This window comes from Sceloporus occidentalis, unplaced genomic scaffold (genome assembly GCF_023333645.1).
Source record: "Sceloporus occidentalis isolate IW3139 unplaced genomic scaffold, rSceOcc1.0.p SCAF_78, whole genome shotgun sequence".
In the NCBI taxonomy this organism is placed as follows: Eukaryota; Metazoa; Chordata; class Lepidosauria; order Squamata; family Phrynosomatidae; genus Sceloporus; species Sceloporus occidentalis.
Genome location: NW_028317058.1, coordinates 3,198,231 through 3,223,035, shown reverse-complemented (window position 1 = coordinate 3,223,035; position 24,805 = coordinate 3,198,231). Strand labels below are relative to the sequence as shown.

The following is a 24,805-nucleotide window of genomic DNA, read 5'->3' as shown; positions in this document are numbered from 1 at the left end:
CCCCACCCCCTTACCTGCACTGCAGCTCCTCGATGCCGCTCACAGTCTTCAGCAGAGGGCGCGGCCTCCCTCTGCGTTCTCTGGTACTGCACAGAGGATGTGATGTAATGTCGCGTGAACTCTGCTGGGTTCCGGTTCCTCTGTGCAGTACAGAAGACCCTCCCACAGGTAAGTAGCAGGGCTCGAGGTGCGGACCGCGTAAGATCGGTTGCCCTGGCCCTGGGGGGATTTCTTAATTATCGATCCCCCCCCGCATGAGTTACTGGGGGGGATCTATTCCCCCTGTCCCCCCCGGTTCCTACGCCCATGTGTATATCTACACCCCCGCCTTCATTCACATGATTTTATCAGAGCAAAGTGTTGCACCACTGCCCTTGAGTGCTGTCTCACTCTAATGTATTGCAAATACCTGTGACTGTTTAGCCTCCAAACCATTCAACATTTTAGTAGCTTTCTTCTGAACTCCCCCCCCCCCCCCCCCCCCCGAATGTCAACATCGTTCTGGAGAAGGGGTCTCCAGAGCTGTACACAATACCCTTCAACCAGAGATCTCTAAAGTGAAATAACCACCTCCTGCTTTTTGCCACCAATGCTGTACAACCCAGCACCCTGCATAACCAAAGCGCATTAATGGATAAGGTGAGCAGGCCGCTACGTGGAATACAGTTTGTTGGTGGAGACAGTGAGCGGACTATTACATGCCACCCCAATGCTCTGCCCCTCTCCATACAGCAGCCAGGGAAGAAGGGATCAGGGGGCTACCGGTGATGGAATGGTAATAAGAAGTGGCAATAACTGTTACTGTACCTGTCATTTTTTTTCCGCCTTGTTGATTGAAATTATTTTTTTGTATTTGTGTCACATTATGATATATGATATTTTGGGAGAAGTTCTGTTACACAGTGTGCTTGGTGTGCAAGTAGGAGGTAAAACTAAATGAAAGGAACTTTACTTTGTGGTAGTGCCACCTACCTTTATTCTCTTAAATACTGTTGTGACAGATACTGTTTTAAGTATGTGGAGAAAATGTACTTGTAATATTGAACAAAAAAAATTTAAGTTACTGAAATATCCACCTAAATAGCAGAAATTTGAGATAATTGCAAGAAATGTTCAAGTTGAGTCACTGTCCTGAAAGTTATGTTAAGCTTTTAGTATATATATATTTTTTTAAGTGGCTAGAATTTTTACATCTGTCAGAATATTTGTGCTTGAAATATCTGGGACTCTCTGTGTGTAAGATCAGCAGCTACAGTACACACAATATATAGTGTCAAGCTTTTAACACATCATTGAGACGTTTAGATTAAGGTATCACAGCAGATCCCTATTCCAAACTATAAGGTCACGTTGTATAGAACACTTCGTAAAGAAGAAGATACGATTGTTGTCTCCACCTTTTCATTCCTTAGAATCTCACTTAAATTACCAGCCACTTTCCCCATATTATACCGTAAAGGGAGATGAATTAACAAGTCTTATATGCAAAACTTTGTAATGGCCAATTCCGTAGCGCTATTACAATAGGGGGACAGTGAAAATGAACAATATACCAATCTTGATAATAAGAATAACATGTTAAGACACACTGGTACAGAAGGAGAAACAGGTCTTGCTCTTGAGAGCTTACAATCTATTATCTTGTAGCACATAGGTATTTAAATTTTGTGTTTTGATGGCTCAAAAACGTGTCACTCAAAGTTTTCAACATTTAAGGCATAAAAATGATGGGATAGTAGGAACCGTTTGTGGTTACTCAGATTTTTCAAACATAAGGCACATGGTAACTTGGTCCGGAAATATTTGGACATGGACACAAGTTTTGTTATTTTGTCTGTTTACCAAAATAAATTCAAGTTACAGTAAAATGATGAGCGTCGGTTCCTGAGGACTGCCTCCTTTGAACGATACAAAGCATTAGCAGCGTTATGATGGGAGATAGTCTCTAGATGGATAAAATGAGTGAAAACTCATACAGAAAACAACAGGATATTTGATCATTATGATGATAAAAAAATTAAATGTGAGCAAATAGTAATGTCACATGACAGGAAGAAGGAAGCTGGCGCTACCATCACTGGTGCCCATAATGAAGTCTGTGTCTCTGCAAATACACTTGCTGCAGGAGAAGGGCCCCCTGCACCAAATGGGCCCCCTGCACCAAATGGGCCCCCATCTGGCAACGAGTATGCATGCTGTGCAGCGCTGGCTAACACAGAAATTACACTGCAGCAAGCACACAGTAAGCGGGGGGGCCCTTGGCACCAGGGGCTTTGGGGCAATTGCTCCTGATTGTGGTTGGAAAAACATGATCGTGAAGGGGTGACCACATAAAAGATGCAAAATGTTTCCCCTTTTTTTTTTCCTGCTACTATGGCAGCATGCCATGCAGTAGCACTGTTCTGGTCTGTTTAAGAAGTAATAGGGCTGAAATGTGAAACTTTTGAAATCCGTTCCAATTAAGAGACCTAACTCTACCACAGTATGCAGGGAAATTCACCTGGATTGGCCTTCAGCCACTTAAACTTAAATTCCAAATTGGGATTTAATGCAAACTGAACACCCGAAAACTTGTAATGCAGATTTTTTTTTGTTTTATTAAACGAGTACATTTGGCTGGAATCTTGCATTTAAAACTATGCTGCCATTTTTAAAACGCAAAGATTTCATATTCCAAAAATACCTTCCTGCTTTCGACACTTGTTTTTGACATCTTTATTAATAGGTCTATCCCAGATTCAAGCGCTAGAGACTGCTCATGGGATACAAGGGATTCTCTTTTAAAAAAAAACAACAAAATCTTTTCTTGAAACGGTTTACAAAAATATTTTGTTTCTCCTTTTAACCATTCTCACTTATTTACTTTTTTGTTAGCGCATTTTTCAAATGTTACATATAAACCATTAAAGTCCTTCATTCTGTGACAAGCCCGTTTTACCTTTTGTATTTCCTGGCCATTGGCCCACCGTCTGATTTCATTCATAGAGGACCATCTTCTTTCACACATCAGTAGATTTCATTGTTCAAAGGAGGATGGCAGGTACTGTCGTAAATGAATATTAATGTGGGGCTGTCACCTACACAGCGTTTAGCACCATTAATTCTATTTATATAAACTGAACAGAATGTATTCTTTTAGATTTTTAATCAGTCAAATTATTTTTCCTTTAAATGACGGTTTACTGAAATTTATATAACGACCTTTGTATTTATATGCCTACTCGGTATGAACATTCCACTATACTATTAAAACTTTGCACTAGAATATCATGAATGCATTCAGGGGTTTTAGATTTTTTCTAACCCTATCTAATAATGTTTTAAGGTCTCATCCCCTCTTTCTAATATAGAAGTGGTAGAAGCTAATACAGCGTGAGAATTTAAGCATGCATGGAATCGGCATAAAGCTATCCTAGATCCAAGAAGAGACCAAGGACCGCTTAAGGTTTGAGTCTCTACATCAGGAAGATGAGCTGAATGAGTCTCGTCCTTTCTCTAACCTTATTGTTGATTCTAACTTTTGAAAGGTTTAATGATCAGATTTCTTCATTACCATTAAATGTGATAACAATACTATATGACGATAATGGCCATATTTTAATCACTGTAACGTCTTTTAGCTGGGACGTGTTTACATGTCCAATCCGTCTGAATTTAACACTTTCCTAATTCCTAAAACTTTGTATCATTCATCATTTCTGGCAGGAATTCTCAATTGTCATTTGTGTTTTTATTTGATTACATTTTCAAAGGAAATCATAAAATGCCACAGTATAGAGTACTGTTTTGTCTCCTTACAATTGGGTGCTTATGAGGATTGGAGTACACATACTAGAGGAACAAAAGATGGGTAAAGGACACAAAACTAGGTGGGACACAGAGCTAATGGAATTCAGATAGAGAAGAGTGTAAAGGAGTATATACTTTTTTTTTTTTTTTTTTTTACCAAAGTGTGTAGAATATGTTCCCCTCCCCAAACAGTGTGTGAATATAATGTTCATTGATTAGCTTGTGGATTTCAACCGCAAAAATCTGCAGACTGTATGGCTTCTGATTTCTTATGTTTACAGGGGGAAAACCTTTTTTTTTTAATTTTTTTTTTTTTTAACTTTAAAAAAAAAATAAAATCTATATAATTCAGAAATGGCAATTGCCCCGGTAAATTGCTCTTTTTGTGCTAAAAGCCTGTATTCCGCCAAGTTATGTGCTGCATCAGTGATCCTATCTCTCTGCCGCACACTCGGGTTAGAACAGGTATGCTAAAGCACTTACATTTAAGGGCCTCATCTTTCATATAGGTTATAATTTTTGACTTTTATTTCCTTTTTGCAAAAAGGTCTCTGACTTTTTTTTACTGCCTAAATTGCTTCTTGTAGCCTTTTATTAGAACAATAACTGTTTAATTGTGATCATCCGGCAAGTACAAAGCGGCTGCAATATACAAGGCGCTTGTAATGAGTCGATCTGTGCCTCACCTGAGCCTTCATGCTGTTGGAATAAGTTCTAAAGAGTAATTAAGAATTCAAATTATCCAGAACACAACCTAGTTACTTGTATCTACCTAAGTGTGGTAGACAATAACAGCCAAATGTTCATCTCGCATGTGCCAGGATAGTTCACTCCTTATGCCAAAGCATTAAACTGCAATATAGCTTATTTAATGGCTGGCGCTATGGAATTCCCGTTGAAACGCTTTGGATGCCAGATGTGATTATGTCCAGCGGTAGTGACATATATTACAGGAAACACTGGTCAGGGTTTCTGGATAGATACATGCAAGGAAATGTCGGTCATTTGTCAATTGCTCCATAGATATCTTCTGTATCGGCCTGCTGGGTTGCTGTATTACCTGAACTTCGCAGGTGCAGACACATTTGAACCTCGTTGCTCGCAGACAGCTAATCAACGCTGACAATATAAGCCAAGAGAGGCTCGTACACAATAACTGGCGTCGTGCTCAGGCATGGAGTTAGAGCCATAAATACATTTATTAACTAGAACAGATAGTTTAGCATAACACTCCACATCTAGATCACAGAGTACCACACGGCAAATTAGAGTGTACGTGGAATTATAAATGCATTGTAAAAGTGGAGAGTGGTCTTTTGGGGGTGATCCAGGCTTGGTTTGTTAGTGACAGATGATGGTTCTTGCATAACATCTGGACAAATCTAGTTATGTGGTTTGGTAAAATGTTTTTTATTAGTATAGTTATGCAGCTCAGGAGCGACCTTTTAATTATGGTTCAGCCATTATCTTTGTACACGAAATAATGTCTAAAGGTGTGAAATATTTGCATACAGAGAACTTTTGCTCTGCCGTAGAGGGTCTGAGTAGGGCAGCCGATTACTGCGTCTCTGGGGAAGCCTTTTTATCTTCAGGTGGGTGGGGTGGTCTTTAGCTCTGCCCACTCCCATCTTGTTGCCCCTGGTTTTGCCCACCCAGTTATGGCTACTGCACCCCTGATCAAGCAATGCCTCCCAGCTTTTATTTGAGAAGAGAAATCTTTGAGCCTGCATAGAAGGAACCGAGGTATGTGTATTGGTCAGGCTGTCGGGTATTTAGTCGAAGTGGATATCTTTGTAGCAGGCAAACACAGAAAGAGATGCAATGTTCTGTACGATTTCAGGGCCAAGGGTATAGTTGCTCCTGGGCTGCTGAGGTTTTAAGAGTTGAGGCTGCAAGTAGTAGCCTTTTTTGTATTTAATTCTACCTATTGGCTTCTACGTTGGTGTAAGAAACGACCTATAGCTTTTAAAAGTAAGGGACTATTTATTTGCTTTCCTGAAATCTTCACCCTTCTACTAACCTTACCCTAACAAAGGCTGCCTGAACCAATCAACAACAGCCAGCAACTTAGCAATAAGAGAGAGATAACAGAATAGTGATGACTAATCAAATTCAAGAAGCTAAGATCGCTGCTCCCAAGGTATATACATAACATGGGTTTTTAATACACATGTGTGTGTATGTATGTGTATATATATATATATATAAACACCAACATAAAGGTTGGTAAATATACAGAATTGTACCAAAGAATTTGGGGAAAAGGGGGGGGGGTCAGGGATGTTTTTGTATATATGTATGTATGTATGTATGTATATATATATATATATATATATATATATATATATATATATATATATATATATATATATATAAGGTCATTACTGTTTAAGGTTTATTTTCTTTTTTGCATTAGTAATTTTAATGCGTGCCAAGTTACCAGGGTAGGCTTATTGTCACCCATAAAGGTACATGTGTTATTAACACAAAAAAAATTTCGGAATTAAATAGGTTATTATATTGGCTCCTTATACGTAGTTTAATTAAAAGTGCCAAGATCATCCATTTTTAAAGATTATGATTAATGTGAATTAAAGTTTGCTAAATGTCAAGCGTACTTTCTTATACTTTCTGAGATCTATTGATAACAGTAAGGTCTGATGTGATAATAGAACATTGAATTCCTGATACTTATAACATGAATATATGGTGTCCTGAATGTTCCTAACACCTGCATAGTAATGTATCAACTGTGATTTATAATGCTGTTTTTCCTTTGGAAACCCAGCACTAAAGAGTGTACCATTGTTGTATTAATGTTTATTATAGTAAGTTGTATGTATTATTGATTACTGGTGATCACCAATTAAGCTATTTATTCAACCAGAAAAGAGATACTAGAGAATTATGTGGATATGATCCAGGTTAGTAGAATTAATAACCAGAGCCTCTCTTGTTTAAAGATATTGTTTCACCAATTCCACTAACAAGATCACTTTTATAACCAAATTTAGCAATAGAAACACAATTTCTAGTATGACTTGTAACCTTTAACCCATAAATAACACACATTTAATTGTGCTAAATTTAACACATTCATAGTTTCTTATATATAGATGTACCCTGTAGCTTATAGAGCACAAAAAAAGGCCACTTATTAAAGTTGTGGTTGCAAGTCAAGAGACCTCCAGGTCACAAGAACTAGCTTTACAAAGAGAAGAGAATAATGGGTAGGTGAATGCTAACATGAAACATAGAAATAAAAGAATGAGAGCTTTTGTAACAAATATTACATATAAATTCCTTACAACAATAGGACAATAGCAAGGGGCATTTTGTCCCCAAGTAACAAGATTTCTCAAGTCGATTTGTTGCTCATGGAAACCGTAAAAATAAAGGACGTGGAGCTTAAAATGCATTTTAAAGAAGCCAAATACTGTTCACATTTTAATTATTATAATTGATCAAAGGATGTTTGCTCTGAAATTGAATCTGAATAAATCAGGGTTGACGTTGATTTGGCAACTGTTTACTTTTAGCTGGCAGGAACACAAAGAAACTGCTGCTTTTGGGAAGGTGTTACTCGCATAGCCTTTGTTGTCTTGAACAGATTCCCCACCTAGCTCTGAGTATATCTTACCGGCGGCTTTGCCGTACAGGCTTCCTCTTCCCTGGAATGTGTCTTGGTGGCTCCGCCGTATCTCAAGTTGCTGAGCTGGCAGGAGTTTCTTTGGTTAAAGACCATGTCCTTGTTTTTTTTCCCCTTGGTTCCGTTTCAGCTTTTCATGTAATCAGATTTATACTTCTGGGTTGTGACAATACATTATTCGCAGAGTTAATACATTATTCGTAGCGTTGGCGACTTTTGGAGTAAGGCTGAGAACCGATGGTAGTCAACTGGATGGTAATGGTTTCTTTAACCTCCTTTGGGGGGTCTGGGAAGCAAAGTGTTTACTTCACTATATTTGTCTTTAACAAAATAGCGTAGTCTTTTCCTTAGAAATACCACTTGCGTTCTGTACTGGTGGCTGCCTTTTGACATCAAACAAGCTAGATAGTACACAAACAGTACAAAGTGGAAGCACACACAAGAAAACAAAGAAATGAATCGGTTTTATTACACCAGAAATATTTTCAGAGACCTAATGAAGCCTGATTCACGTGTATGTGGGTTTCGGAAATGCCTTGTGTGGTGAATAATGTGAAAGTGCGTTTCTTGTTTGTCACCTACAGTCACATGATTTACAGCAAATCTATTTATATGAACCGCATTTTATGTGAATAAGGCCTCATGAAGTCTCTGCTTAGCAGAAATGTCAGAAAATAAGTATTCTCTGTAATGGTGTAATAAAATCATTATAGTGCTTTTTATTTGTGCAGTGCCAGCAGATTCCGTGCTACTATTACAAAATTATCAGTAACATTAAAACACACATTGGACATACTGTTATAAAAGAAAGAAAACGGGCCTGATCCTGTGAGCTTACAATCCATTAGGAGGGGCATTGAGAGACAAAATGAGGGTCTGCATGACAAGTGAGAATCATGAGAAAGATTTAGTGGCTTCAAGATCTCAAAGGTGTAGATAAAAGATGATTCATTCCAAAATGTGGGTTGTAGGTGTTAAGAAGTTATATTCTTCTCAAATCAGGTGAGTTTCTATTTAGAGGTTAATATTAGAATGCGTGTTAGAACAGATGCAGGTAAAATCCTGGAGACTTGTATGGGAAGTAGTGAGGAGAACAGCTAGTTGTGGGCAGAGCAGAGGATGGTTTGAGTATATGGAGATAAGAGCTCTGGAGTGCTGGATCATTTATTGCCGGCAGTCAGGCTGCCGTGTGAGATGGCCGTGTATGTGTATTCATGTACGCAAGCACTGGGAATGGGTTTGTGCGATTATTTTACTATTCTGTGTGTGTATAATGTTACTTTAAGCTCAGGGCTCACATCTCGCCCTGCATGGTATATGTTTTGGTATTTTTAATTCGTATAATAGAATTTTGTAGCCTGCTCAAAACGCGGAAATAAATTATACCCTTGCTCATGTGGAATAATGAGAACCAGATGCTAGGTTGTGATAACTTATTGGTAGGATACTTACAAATAACATTTATCATACTTTTTGAATGATTAATAGTAGCATGAGGACATCACAAAGCAAGATCAGTGAAGGCAATCTGCTTGTGTAATTGCATATTTTATAGTTTATCATTGAAAGAAATGGCTCGAAGGAAGAACGTGAGTAGTGTGCTATAATGATTTTTCGCATATAGCGTGGGAACTAAAAGTGTCCCCAAATCAACAGGAATAAAACTTTAGGTAATCATTCAATCTCTAAGCGTATCAGACATTTTTCTTAGATTAAACTCAAGGATTAAGTGAAATTTATCACATCTTCTATTGGCATTCTGTACAGTAAGTGTTACCAAGAACCAGGGCCAGATTTCCCTCTAAGAAGGCAACTTTTAAGGAATGCTGAGAGATTCTGACTTTACCTTTTCTCCAGAAAATCTTCTAGTTTTTTTTTTTTTTTTTTTTGAGGGGGCTTGTCAATTGTTCTTCACAGGAATTCACTGAATTGCCTTTGAGCACAGTTTTTCAGGGACAAACATTGTAATGGCTTAGTGATAAATGTGTCCGCCATTTTTGTTGATGATGTGCCACTAGTCATTTGAGATGTAAATATATTAGCATTTCTTTACCTGTTGTAGTGATTGTTGCAGTCATTTGACATGAATCGTAGAACCAAAGAACACAGCTGTAAGGGTAAGAGTCAAGGAGTCTTAATTATTTCAGTATACATCCCTTACATTAAAACGGGAAGCCACTATTAACAAAGTGGAACATTTTTCCTGTTTTTTTTTTTAATTAATACTTAAATGTGATCTACATACTCTGTTAAACTGAACATTGTAATAAATGCAGCATTGAAAACATCATTCCTAGTACTGTTGAATGCCCATACCCTTTCTAGTAATATTTCTTTCATCGTGGAAAACTCGGTCATAATTTTAACCAGGAACATTTATCATGCGACAGAAAAGCAGACATTGATAGACTGTTGCCACAAAAACTGTGGGAAAAAATGATTCTAATAAGGCTTTTGTGATTCGATGTGATTAAACCCAGAGGAAAGCATAAAATGACAGATCTGCTAAGGTATATTTGTTTAGCATACTAGAGAGATCAATTCATGTACTTCTTTAATTCTGTCCTAGGAAATTCTTAGGAATGAAAAATTAAGAGAAGACGTAAAAACCAAAGCCAATGAAGTTGCAGAAAAGGAACAAATGCAACAGAGCCAAGAAAATAAGGATGGAGATCTAATCCCGCCTCAAAAGACTCAAATAAAGGGACATGCATCAGCCTCTCTCTTTGGCAGACAGAAGCCCTCTGAAGAGCCAGCCAGCACTGGGAATACATTTCAGCCGGGATCCTGGTCACCAACACAGAAGAAGTAAAAAAAAGTTCTGTGATGTAACTGTCACAGGAATGATTTCCGTTCATCTGTAGCGTCAACAATGGCTATTAAAGTTGTATGTTAACCTTATTTTACATATATGTAACACAAGTGCGCCTCGATACCAGGCTGTATATGCCAGGTACATCTGCAAGCTTTTTTCTGTGATTTGTTATCCAGAGCTGCCCATGTTTCACTTTATGGCATGTATAGGGTTAATTAACAAAGGGATGAGTGTTCAGTGAAATTAGTGAATTCACCATTAGCAGAGCAACTCCCTGTATTTATGTCATCTCATATGAAATGAAGGCCCCATATAACTCCAATGCTACAGTCACAGTCATGTGTGCAGGGGAGGGCTGGGCCGGGGGGCAATTGCCCCCCAGGCCGCCCTGAATCCGGGCCGGATGGCCGGCAGACAGATATTCAACGCAGCTGCTTAGTTTGCGGCTCGATTGAATGCGCCTGTTGTGCCGGTAGCGTACCTTGCGGGGGGCGGCCCGCCCCGACTGCCGCTCATCTAAGGGTTGCCGGCGCGGCAACTGTGGCTGTGCGCCGGGATTTAAAGCCACGCCCACCATCTTCCGCACCGGAAGGACAGGACACAGAAGAAAGGAAGAACGAAGAGGTGGAGGAAAAGTGACAGTGACAGAAGAAAGGTAGGACAAGATTCAGGGAGAGTGGATAGTGTGTGAGAGTGATGGGTGTTATGCTGAATGTTTGTGAATGAGGGTTTCAGATAGCATGGATGTGTAAGTGTTGGGTGATAGCATGGCATAGGGAGGCTGTAATCACATTCCTTTCATGCCCAGATTCCAGCATATACTGGCTGCCTAGGCATGATAGGAGTGGGATTGCTGTTATCAAAAAAAATTTTGGTCCAACTTTGGTGTGTTAACACTTTTATTGGACAGAATAATTTTATATAGATATATATATATAGCAAATAGAAATCACACTCCTATCATGCTAAGTCAGCCAGCACATGCTAGAACCTGGGCATGATAGGATTGTGTAGGGGTGCCACATACAGTATATGCCACAGGTGCCAAATACTCTCGGTACGCCCCTGCATCATGCGGCAGTCAGACCCAATGGCTGTGCCTCAGCTCTTTGTCCCACATCTTAAAAGGGGTGTGATGAAGAGCTGAGGCACAGCCATTGGGCGGTGCGGTGCGTGCACGCCAGCCGCTCCGATTTCATTAAGCGCCGGTGGAGTGACTGCCGCACGACAGCCGCTTTCAATGTCGCTCGCAGCCGCTTTGGTGGCGCAATGGGCCAGTTGACTAGACTTGCCCTCCAGGCCTTGGGCTGCCAGCCCTCCCCTGCATGTGTGAAAGCCCTTACAAATTTAATTTTAAAATAAATTGCATGTTAAGCCAGACGTTATTGTGTGAGCTTAACAGTAGGTATGTATAAAGTCATCCTGGTGCATATCTTTACAAATGGTTTTATTACCATAGCGGCCAATGCTGATTGGCTTCTATTGTAATAAGACCACTTTTAAACTTTGCACCAGAATCTCTTTTTATATATATTAGAAACGTACTTTTTTATGTACATCAATTCTTTCCGGTCATTTTTTTAATATATGTAAAAAAAAAGTCATTATTACAATGCTGTTCAAACAGGGAAAAGAAAAAATGTTGGTGCGCTAAGCTAGTCTCAGGCTCAAATAATACAAATGTATAATATGAGGCCTACCAAACAGTGTGAGCATGCTGCAAATACAGTGTGTTGGCTGTACAATGTATACAAAAAACAAAATACTGTCTGCGCTTCTCACCCTAATAAAGTTGGCAACAAATATATAAACATAACATAAATGAGAGGTTTTGGTTATATGAATTGGCCAAAGCATAATTAAGCTCACCCGCCACGTCAAGGCACACTCTCAATAGGGTGAGAACCTACTCTCACCTCCTACGTAGTGGGCACACAAAGCAGTTTATACTGCTACCAAAACCAGATTAATGTATTGGGGGAGGTGCAATTAAACCTCCTCCCATTTAACCCCTGGACAGCAAGCTGCAACCAGACTGATGAGGAGCCAACAACCTCAAATATGTGCAAACAGGGAAAAGAAAAAATGTCGGTACGCTAAGCTAGTCACAGGCTCAAATAATACAAATGTATAATATGAGGCCTACCAAACAGTGTGAGCATGCTGCAAAAACAGTGTGTTGGCTGTACACAATGTATGCAAAAAACAAAATACAGTATTGAGTCCAACTGGGATGAAGATGCTATATAAATAAATACTAGTTATGTTGTTGCCCAGTTCTTCACAACTGAACACCATACCCTTTTATTATATTTGTGTAAACTCTAAAGTCAGATCTTAGTCATAATAAAAGAAAATCAAACCTACTAAAGTATGTATTGAAGGTTCAAGCTTATCAAACCGTAGCCAGAGTAATTTTGACACAAGCTAAGGAGTAAGTGTCATGAACAGTGAAACCCTGTCAATTACTTTAGCGCGTTGCCTGAATGGTTCGGTTTATACTTGACTAGATGGATTCACACACAGTCTGGTTTAAAATAAACAGATGTTGTGCATCTGAAAAAACTGAGTTGTACCAACTGCAGCAGGAGTTACAGATTAAAAGCACCATATTGAATTGGTCAAACAGTTTCCAACCATTGGATAAACAAAACAAAAAAGGAAAAATAGCTCACGAAAATAAATATTTCTTCCACAAGTTAGGCCTGACTGAAAAAAAAACACCTTTAATTTATGTTCAAGAACATCCCTTGAATATGATACTCCCACATGGATAGGTTTTTATGAGGGAGCAACATTTTTTTTTTGTTTTTAATCCTTGGATTGGGGCAAAAAGAGGATACTGATTCCCCTTTATCATTTTTGATGTAGTCCAAAATATTGATATAATTGTCACTGACCAATCAGCAGCACTCACTGCCCAACTACCTAATCCTGTGAGTATTGAAGCAGGGAGGTCAGTGAAGGTTCCTGCAATTTAGGCGGTCTCCTGCATGCTTTTTTCAGCTGATTTTGCACTATAGGCATGATGGCACGGAGCATCATGAAGGGTGCAAGGAGTTAATTAAGATGTTTGTTATTATACACACACTCATGCTCTTTTGTCAATGACATCACTTGAACACACAGAATGGGGCATCTCTTAACCACTTGCCGGACTAGGCTAAGAAAAGGCAACTTGTGTGGCGCCAGCTTTCCACGCATACCTAGCGGAGTCCCTACTGAAACCAACAGAAACTTGATTCAAGACATAGAAGGTGCTCTATGAATGGTGAAATTCTTTGCAAAGTACTATATGTAGGAACATCAACAACAACTGAAGTGGCTTTATCGTCATAGCAACCAACAGAATGGTCCAATCAACATGATGATTTAATTGGTTGCTATGACAAGACCACTTTTCAAAAGTGACCACTAAAGTGCCAATGCTGTGAGTCTAGGCTTCTAGGACTCCAGCTGCAGATATTTTCACAGCCCCAGGATGTTTCTTTTTCTATTCAAAGGGCTCGCAGCAATATCTTGTTTCAGAGTCCATCATCCTTAAAATGTCTGTAAAACCGGAAGTGAGGGCGCAGCTCAAAAGAACATTTGTAATACAAAACATAAAAAATATTTTACATCAACAATTATGCAAATACAAACAGAAGTTTAAGTCTCATTCTGAATAAGATAAAAAAAAAAAAATAAAAAAAAAATATTTAGTGTGATTAACAGGAAATATTTAACATAGACATCATCTTCTTGCTATGCCATAAAATTATCTATACAATGCCTTGTATGTCTATGTGGCACTGCGTACACATGCGGAATAAATCACTTCCTGGTAACCAGGTATTCTAGAATTATACTGCTGGTGCCTAACTTGTGGTATCTTCTATTAATCTCTATAGGTGCATCACTTCATGGTGCCAATTTTGCATTTAGATGGTCCTGTGTAACTATAGCGGCCCTACCTAGGAGCTTATTTTTAATGTTTGCTGAAAGTGGAAAATTCAATATAAAATCCCGACTAATCACACTGCTACTCTTAGCTCCCTTGGTACTACATGGGACTGGCTTACACGGCCCCCTTGATAACACCACCATAAAGGTGAGAAAGCATTTGTCTGAAGTGATGTACTCCACTAGCCACCAGTTTAATTACCTCCTATTCACAGTGCCTGTGGGGGAGATATCAACCTCCAACCTAGAATGCACCGTTGCCATAGAAATGGCACAGTGTGAAACTGGAGCCTTTGAAGAACAAAAAAGATAGTGATGGAAGGAGAGCACTTAACAATGGAGTAATATTGAAACACTACAAAAAAAAATGTAGGTATGTAATTTCAAAGCAGGTTATAACAAACCCAGGCACTCCTAATAAAGGCCATTCACCGGAGGCCTGGGACCTTGGATTTTCAAACAGGTTTTCAGAAATTGCAACCGTGCCAAGTGGCTTTAACATCCACTATACATCTTACATGTAAAGATCTATATATTGCTTAGGAATTCAATTTGGTAGATGCCTATTTCTTTCCAAGATTGTATTAATGTCTGGCTAGTGACCTTAACCAGGCACGTGCCTGTATTTACATGTCTTGTACATTATTCCAAATTGCAATAGGCCAATGTAATGAGCTATAAAGTGATGTAGCCTTTACAAAAAAAAAGAAACAGTCCACAGATTCTTTCAATACGCTCAGGGCCATCTTTTGGATGCAGATCTTCTTTTGCAGAGTTGGGGTGCTGCGGCTGCGGAAAGTTTGCAGAAAAACTGTATTTTGAACCTGAACAAAAATCTATCAAAAAACTTGCGGCACACGAATTCCTCAAAATCATGAAAATCCTATGCATGTGGGGGGTGTCCATAATCTGGACATGCATATAAACAAGTTTGGCTGGATTTCTCTGCCATAACACGTAATCCGTGGAAAAAATCTATAGAATTGAGGTATTTTCAACACAGAAATGATTATTCCGTACCATTTGTTTCTGTCCACATGCACCACTTGAGTTGTCTTTTTCACCCAGTGTACTGCGCTGCTGAATATGATGGCGCTATATAACTCAATAAATAATAATACTAACAGGGACTATGGCTTTGCTGCCGCTAACATTGCAGCAAAAGAAATTGCATGTGAAATGGATTTTGACCTCAAAGCTAAGCTAAAAAAAAAGAAAATAACTCAATGGATTAAAGAGTTCTCGAAGACCTGAGAAATTGTTTGAAAGGGTTTCTTTTTTTTGTCAACATTGATCAATCTATATCGTCTTTCACAACAAGATTCAAGCATATGCAGGTAGATATATTTGGATTTATGTATACATTTTAAAAACTTTGATAAATGGAAAAATACCACATGAGAAGAAATGATGAAGGCATTGTGTTTTCAAAATTCTTGTTATACTAATGGGGTATACTTGTTCTCTGAGCTTTGAGTACTCTGTGAAGTCTTTCCACAGAAAACAAACAATGGACTTTCAATTTCTTAAATCTATGAACTGTTCTCTTCCTAATGTTGAAATAGAATACAGAATTGTATTAACTAAGGTGAGAGAGGTTTCTCCACGCTCCAATTAATTATATCATATATATGGACAAAAGTGTCGCGAGAGAGGTTGAATGGGTTCGCAATGCTATTTACTGAGAAGAAAGTTTTGGCAAGTGCTGTATTATCATGATTTTAGACAAATACATTTCTAAATGGAATTTGATTCTTCTCCAGCAAATATTCTTTTATTTTTTCATGGAGCCTTAATTGGTTTTTGACATGCCTGTCTCTTCAAATTCATTTTTTTTTCTTCCCGTTCTTACATATTATGTGGTCGTTGTTTAAACAAACACTAAACTTTGATTCAAGTGAATCATTAATATAAGGTTTGTCTAATGAACTTTGGATTAGTCTTTTCTTAAGTCTTTCCTCAAGCTGGCCTCCTGCTTGTATCCTCATGGACTCTGTAGCATGTCCGCTGGGCTCTTCCAATACCCTACTTTACTTCTGGTGCGTGGTTTCAATTAGAGGCTGCTGGACTTTAACTTCAGTAATACACCTTATTTGCAGACTGAAATATTCTTGTTGTACAAGTTTCTTCTTGATCTTGATAATTAGGATACCCTGGATGCTGCAGGTATCTCCACATCTAATTAATATCAGCAGGGAAGGTCTGATCTGCCACAAAGTCCAAACTATTTTACCTGGTCCTAGTTACATTGGTGCCATTACTATATAAAAGTTTATTCTGACTTGCCGGCAGTGGAAGTGGAAAATCAAAAACTCTTTTCGTTTGAATTCGTATTTGCCCAGGTGTTGAATACAGTAGTTTTCTTTCTTTCCATATATTTATTGTATATGTTGAAGTAGTCAGTTAATGTTTTGTTTATGTTTAGCAAGAGCAAAGAAGTACAATATCATCAAAAGCATTTTTTTTCTTCACGCACAATCAATCACAATTTTCCTAGATATTTCCAAGCACAGAATTCAAATACAGGGTCGGGGTGTCTAGATCTGGTCTTCTACCTTTAGGCTTTTATCTTTCCATAATATGGGTAGCTGATATGCAACGAAGAAACTACAGATAAAAAATGACTTCATTGACCTTTGTCGACATTGTCACTGAGGGGGGGGCACCCTTTACAGCCCTACTTGTATCAACACATTGAAAATCTTCATCTGATAGCAAGGGTTACAGCAATTATGCCATATCAGGTTAGGTACTTGTTTATCTTGGAGAACCAGGACGTATGAAGAATAGCATAATATATTCATGACACCTAACCTCCTTTACCTACAACTCTCTGAAGTTTCTGTCCACCAGGACATGGGCACCAGTGCCAAAAATATATGCACTTTTTTAGCGCAAGCCTCTAGTTATCCAGAGTTTCATTTATTGTTGGTGTGGAGTCATATCTGGTTTTATTTTTTTTTTTACCAGTGGCAGCACCAGTGAGGGGCTTGCATCTTGATATCCAAAGCAAGGTGGGAGCTGTTGACATGGTTGAGACAGCTCTTGGGACTGTCCATATCAAAAAGATACAGTTGGCAACTCCAGTTATAAAATTTTAACAAATGATAATGATAAAAATTGCTTTGAAGGACCACATCATGCTTTTTTACTTAAAAGATAATGCAAGATAATGTTTAAATATATCTGCATATCTGTTTTATTGAGTGAACCCAGCTAAGCAAGAACCATAACACTTTTTTCCAAAGTTCTTCATGATGTTTGCAGGCCAATCTGCACCAATTTCTTCGATCTCAAAAGCCTTTTCATTTATGCTGTTCACGCCTGATACAGCATCAGATGCAGCATTTTCTTGCTTCATGGTTCTTCTTCCCATCTGCTGTAAGTTCTCCAAGGGCAAACAATCCTGAATCAGTTCTATTAGTGCTTTAGAATAAGGGAACAATAAGCAAACTTTAGGCAGTGTGCCATAAATAGACTTATTTTGTAGCTTTTTTGTCTTGGCAGACATTTTCATTCATTCAGCACAAATCCATCTCATTGACCTTGAGGCTAACTGCATGTAGGGCAAAAATAACCAGAAACAGATAAGAGGCTTCAAATAAAATAATGTTTGAATAACCTTCATGTGCAAAATTAATACATCTATATTTTGAAGTCATTTGTAGATAGTAGAATGATACCTTTTTTCTACACATTGGTATGGTCCCAATCTATCTTATTGCAGTAACATGGTGTCCTGCCTATGACACTCAAATATGACTCCATTATGTCTACTCTATATTCACAATGACCTTGGGTGTGTTTTTAATATCAAGGGGCAGTACCACAGAATAATATCCGTATATAAACTGATGACGGGTGCTGAGATATGATACACATATGTTCTGACTTTCAAAAAGTATTTGCCCCTTTCCGATCACTTCTATTTTTGCTTATTGGTCACATTTAAATGTCTCAGATCATCCAACTAATCTTAATTTAAGACTAAGACAACATGCGTAAACACAACATTTTTAAATAATCATTGAAGGTAAAGAGTCAAAACCCAAGTAACCTATGTCAAAAAATAACTAATAACTGGTTGAACAGCTGCAATCAAACATTTGCGATGACTGACAATGAGTCTTTTACATCACTGGGAGAATTTTGCTCACTCTTCTTGGCAGAATTGTTTTAATTCAGCCACATTGTAGGGTTTTTGAGCATAAACTGCCTTTTAATGTCACAGCACCTCAATCGGATTTAAGTCAGGACTTTGACTAGGCCACTCCAAGACCTTAATTTTGTTTCTTTTGAACCATTCAGAGGTGGACTTACTTGTGTGCTTTGGATCATTGTCCTGCTGCATAACCCAATTCGACTTTAGCTTTAGATCACAAACTCATGGTCAGACCTTCTCCTTTGGGGTTTTCTGGCAGAATTCATGGCTCAGTTACGGCCCAGGCCCTGAAGGAGCAAAATAGCCCCTGACCATCACAACTACCTCCGCCAAGCTTGACTGTTAGTATGATGTTCTTATTGTGAAGTGCTGTGTTAGCATTACACCAGATGTAACAGGGTCTATGTCTTCCAAAAAGTTCCCCTTTTTTAAAGGCTAGCACATGCCTAGTTTAAGTTGCTGAGTGTGCGCTTCCTGCACCTTATACCTATAATTTATATATATAGCCTGCAAACAACTGGACTTTACTGCTGCTTTATTTTTGTAACGAGGTGATTGCGCTGGTGACTCACAGCTCATCTGCTTGATTATACAGTACTTGTATATCTTCTTGCTTCCATAAATGCTTGAGCAGTTATCACTTTGAAAGTGTAATTGACAGGACCAACCAAAGGAAAGTAAGAAGGAATATTAGGTCATGTCAGACTAAATGTGGGCACTAGATGACTCCATTCCCCAGTGAGTTTTGTTTAATTTGTGCATTTGTTTAAGGGCAAACATTATTACTCATTTTGTTTATTCAGAAACAAACCAGTCATATCATTACGCAGTCATATCATTACATTAGATTGGAAAAACAGCAAAACACTTTCATAACCTAAACATTTTAGATTTGCTCTTAATCTGCTTTCCATCATAACAATCCCTATAACCCCCATAATAAAACCTAAAACCCCTGACCCTTATCTACTGAGCTTTAATTAACACTGCACCCTTTTTATCTCTACTCTTATCTCCTAATACTCTTCCATGCTGTACCTTGTCTCTTGAATGTCCCACCTGAGTCTGTCAGCCTCTACTTATTCTAATTTTAAACACTCACTAAACACACACATTGATAGTATGCTTCGGGGAAGCAAACATTCTTCCTGATGCCATCCACTCCCCTCACTTATAGGATCTCCATGTGATTCTTGCTATAATGAAGTCATCCTCACCTAGCCTTCTGTCTCAATGCTCCATAACCTCCTAAAAGATAGTAAGCTTGCAAGAGTAGGGCACTCTTTTCCTTCTGCACCATGTCATAAAGTTAATTTTGTCAACTTTATGTATTGTCAGTTTTAATATTTTTAATTTTCTTTCACCTTGTAGTCCCTATGTAATAAATGCATATCGAAACATAGAATTTGACAGCAGATAAGAACCATTTAGTTCATCTAGTCTGCCCATTTTTCCTGATGTAAGGACTCAAACACCAATCAGTCCTTGGTCTGGTGTCATACTCTCCACCACTTCTCCTGGGAGACTGTTCCATCTATCTACCACTCTATTAGTAAAGAATAACTTCCTTACATTATATCTAAGCCCCTAACCCTCTAGATTTAGTCCATGACCAATTGATCTAATATTTATCCTCCATTCAAATAAGAATCTCTCCTGTTCTGTATTAAATCCTTTTAAAGTATTTAAATGTTTGTTATATCTCCCCTCTCTCTTTGTTCCTCCATATTACACGTATACATATTACAATCCCTTAGCCTTTCCTGATAACTGTTATGCTTCAAACCACTTACCATTTTAGCCCTCCTCTGAGCTCTCTATCAATATCCTTCTGGAGAGGGGGTCTCTAGAACTGTACACACATGGGCGTAGGAACCCCTAAAAATCTGGGGGAGACAGCATTTTCCCCCATCAGATCCCCACATGCGTGTATAGATTAACTGAATAAGACATACAAACCCTATATTTGCAGGTATATATAAATAATGTATGGAAACAAAGCATAGCAGATATGGATCAACAGAATAACACAAAAACCCAGCTTTGCAGGTATAAATCAACTGAAATTCACATAAAAAGTCAGCATTAAAGATAGAAACCCCCTAAATTACAGGCATAGATCACAGGTTGCACACCCCAAAGCCAGCCCTGGCATCCACACTGCCCACACACAAACTGACCAGCACTCAGATTACACAAACTAATTACAGTACAGCCCAGCGTGAGCCAACTTTGTCCCCAAACAGCCCAGCGTGAGCCAACTTTGTCCCTAAACAGCCCAGCTCACAAATAATTAAAGCAATTCACCCACACATTAATTCATTATTTCACTCATTCACACAATTCATCCACATATTAATTCATTCATTATCACTCTTTATTTCAATATGCATACTACCCCCTTTTGTTACTTTTATCCCCACTTCGCCCCCTTCTCACACTATCTACCCCATCCCAACACCCCTTCTCACACTATCTACCCCCTCCCTACCCCCCTTCTCACACTATCTACCCCCTCCCTACCCCCTTCTCACACTATCTACCCCCCTTCTCGCTATCTACCCTCTCCCTACCCCCTTTGAAGGTGACTTACCGTGCAGTTCTGTGGTGGGAGCGCGAGGCCTCTGTCTCACTGCTCTGCCGTCATATGCTGGCGCTCAGTGTGAAGCGCCGGCACCCAGACAGACGCCTCACGCTCCCACCACTGCAGTCGGGGCAGGCGGCGGCAGGGAGGAGAGGAGACAGAAGGACGCCGAGCGGTTGGTGAAAATGACCGCTCGGCACCTCTCTCTCCTCCTGCGGCGTTTCTACTGGGGGGGGATTTCTTCATTAACGGGAAGATCTATTTAAGGGGGATCTATCCCCCCCCCGTCCCGCCCGGTTCCTACGCCCATTTGTACACAATACTATAGATGAGACCTGACCAGAGATCTGTAAAGAGACAGAACCACTTCCCTCTTTGTGCTACTAATGCTGCTAGCAGTAGCACCCTGCTTGCTTTTGCTGGCACTTTATTGCATTTTCTGCTTACTTTTATGTCATCAGAAATAACTACTCCTAAATCCCTCTATTCTGTAGTCACTGACAGGACAGTGTCCCCAGTGCTATATTGTACCTTTGGCATATATATATATTTATATACATCCAGGGGCGGGCTGGGCCGGGGGTGGGCCCCAGTATTGTCAGTGTCTGGCTCAATGTATAGTGATAGGCACGCATTGACGTCAATGTGTGCCTCAGTATATAATAGTTATGCTGTACCCCTGTCAATGTTTGCCTAACCATAGAAACTATGCAGTTTTAAAGTGTGTGGGGGGGGTGCCACATACAGTATATGCCACAGGTGCCAAATACTCTCGGTACGCCCCTGCATCATGCGGCAGTCAGACCCAATGGCTATGCCTCAGCTCTTTGTCCCACATCTTAAAAGGGGTGGGATGAAGAGCTGAGACACAGCCATTGGGCGGTGCGGTGTGTGCACGCCGGCCGCTTTGATTTCATTAAGCGCCGGTGGAGTTACTGCCGCACGACAGCCGCTTTCAATGTCGCTCGCAGCCGCTTTGGTGGCGCAATGGGCCAGTTGACTAGACTTGCCCCCCCGCCTTGGGCTGCCAGCCCCTCCCCTGTATACATCCCAGGTACATTATTTTACATTTATCAACATTAAACTGCAGCTGCTATGCTCACTCAATATAAATTCATAAGTTGTAGATTCACTCCTGGATCAGGCTTTCTAGCTTGTTTCTTTCACTAATGTATGATCCATTTGGCAATGGTATTTTATTTTTTTCAGTTTTACCTCTCAAATTCAGCTGCCCCATAGATGTAATCTTGGTAGGATCTGATGGGATCATAACTCTGACTTTGAACTTGATAAGGGGTTCAGTAAACATTGAGTTAGAGCTACTGTATTTCCTTTAGCCTGATGTTCTTTGTTTAAACTGGTAAAAATCCTATTTAGCGGCTGAATAAGAGCATGGGGGAAATAGAAAAGTACTCCAAATCTTTACTTGATGTTATGAAATGTATAAAAATAGTTTTCTGATTTAAAGTAATACACTGCTTAACCCATTTTAAGCAAACTTTCAATACCCATTGAAGCTGGTTACATAAACTGTAACTGGGAACTCTGTATTTCGCCCGGAGACTCTGGGAGATGTGTTCCTTCTCCGGTTCGACACCCATATTCTCTGGGTTTTGGGAGCGGGTTCCTGACATGCTCCACTCCCTGTCCATTTCCCCCCTAAATGGGGGGGGGGGTCAGCAAAAACATCAGCAAAAACGCCCACTGACCTGAGCAGAAATGCCCAAAGATGGCGGGACCACCTGCAACCTGGGCGGTCCTGACCACTTACTGCAAGGGTAGGCTCTGGGTAGCTGGAACCCAAAAGCTCCAAAAGAATGCATGTGGCGAATGGAAATGTGGCGCCAATCTATTTGAAATAGTTTATCCCTACACCCCCCTCTATTACTATCAGGGTCCCCCCTGCCTGCCAGGACTATGCAATAATTATTTCTAATCATGTCTACCTGCAGCCACTAGTGGCCACCCTTCCCTCTCTATAGCACCCATATCCAATTTCTTGGGACAGCTGAGCCTTGTTAATCTGCCCTTCAGTCTGGGCCTTTGCATTTGTTTGGCTTGGGTCCCTGTTAGTCTGCTTGCAGCTAAAGATCTGTGTTCAAGACTTTCTACTCCATGTGTCACGATTAACTGAATCCTGTTTACTCCACTGCTTTACTCCACTGTATATACCAGTCTTGTTCCTATTCATCAATACAATCTATTATTGTATATCAGCCTGGTGTGAGACTGTTATCTCTTGTCTGTACTTACCTGTCTGTCGACATGCATCTCGGAGTACCGGCCGACCCTTTGGTTATCCCCTGCTATTGGGCTCCTACCCGACCTGCTGGCCCGGGTCCTGACATTTACTCTCTTTAATAAATTGTCTTTGACGTTCAACACAAACTGGTTGGAAACAACCTTAAAAAGAATAATCCAGAACAGAAATGTGTTTTACAAGTTTGTTCCCTTAATATAATCCTATTAGATCCCCATGCAAAATCATTATTTCTTAACACTTTCCAGTACGCAAGTTGGAATTGCAAACAAGCCCTCAGAGATAGACACCCCATTCAACTATAATATTTCTGAATTCATCTGGGAACCACACTATTTAAGGTTTACAATGGAGACTGTACAGTGACCAAGGTATAACACCCTGAAAAAAATCACACATTTGGAACACCTCTTCCGGGAAGCATACAGCATTTCTTCCCAATACTCTCAGCCATCATCATAATCAATCCACCTGAATAATCAACAGCTTCAACACATCATCAGAACCAGACCAAGTCATCCCCATCCTAGCCGTCCTCTCCTATTGTCTCACTTCCCCCTCAACCACCGACTAGATTGGAAGCTCGCAAGAACAGGGCCCTCTTCTCCTTTGTACGCGTTTGTTATTGTGCATGATTTTAAATGATTCTACTGATGTAAATGTAATGTAATTTAAGTTATCGTTTGTTTGAATTGGTTGAAGGAAAAGTAAGGAAAATTGATGTTGATGTTCACAGCTGGTATGCCTACTTTACAAATGAACTCATTTTAACAGGTTATGCTTCCCTTGAACTATATGGTGTATCACCCATGCATTGATATGTTTCTCGATCACTGACTCATACATATATTTGTAACACCTGGAAACTAAGAAAGAAAAAAACCCCCAAAAAACTAAAAAATAGCAATTTTCAGCAAATTATTTATTCTTTAAAATAAAATCTGTCTTTCCCCATAACAGCTTTAAAACCTAAATATCAAAAACATTGACAGATAAAAATACTTAGCCTTACACAGTTACATAGTAAGGATGAAGAAAAACATAAGTCCATTATGTTTAGTATTGATTAAGACAAATGGAAAAAATACCCTGCCAATTTTCCAGAAAAGGGAATGATTTATTCTTTGTGGCTCTATGGAATATAATCTCTGGATCAACAATTTAAAATATATGTACCACTACCTATGAACCAACTCCCGCTCCTAGACACAGGATCTGGGGGCTGAGGCAACTGGGAACGGCTAACCTGACAACAACTCTTAGTATGAAGAATGTCCTTCTCTGCGAAAGATGGAAATGTGTCTACTCTGAACATAATAAGAGGTCTTGCTACCTGCTCTTCATCTTCATGGGCTTCCTATGGACCTTAAATATATTTAGTGATGGTGATGAAGTCACGCTAAGACATTTTATTTCAAGAGTAAATAAATGGATTTTGGCTAAATGTTCTTCGTAGCTGATATGTCACATTTACTCCTGGATTACAAAATTCAACTGCATAGTCCATTCCATATCAAAATTGTAACAAAGGGGCTGATGATCTGTATGTGGTGTTCTCAGGGATTTAGTAGAATATATGGTCATAAATAACAAAACATATATTT

At 39.4% G+C, this 24,805-nt stretch overlaps 1 protein-coding gene across 1 annotated transcript in view; it reads left to right on the top strand.

The window, feature by feature from the left end:
* LOC149285524 (NADH dehydrogenase [ubiquinone] 1 alpha subcomplex assembly factor 2-like) overlaps positions 1 to 10,250 on the top strand; it is a 42,772-nt gene extending 32,522 nt beyond the window's left edge. Inside the window, exon 4 of the mRNA XM_089495280.1 lies at positions 10,008 to 10,250. Within this exon, the coding sequence (XP_089351406.1) occupies positions 10,008 to 10,250 (243 nt within the window). The remainder of the gene's footprint in view (positions 1 to 10,007) is intronic.
* The last annotated feature ends 14,555 nt before the right edge of the window (positions 10,251 to 24,805 follow it).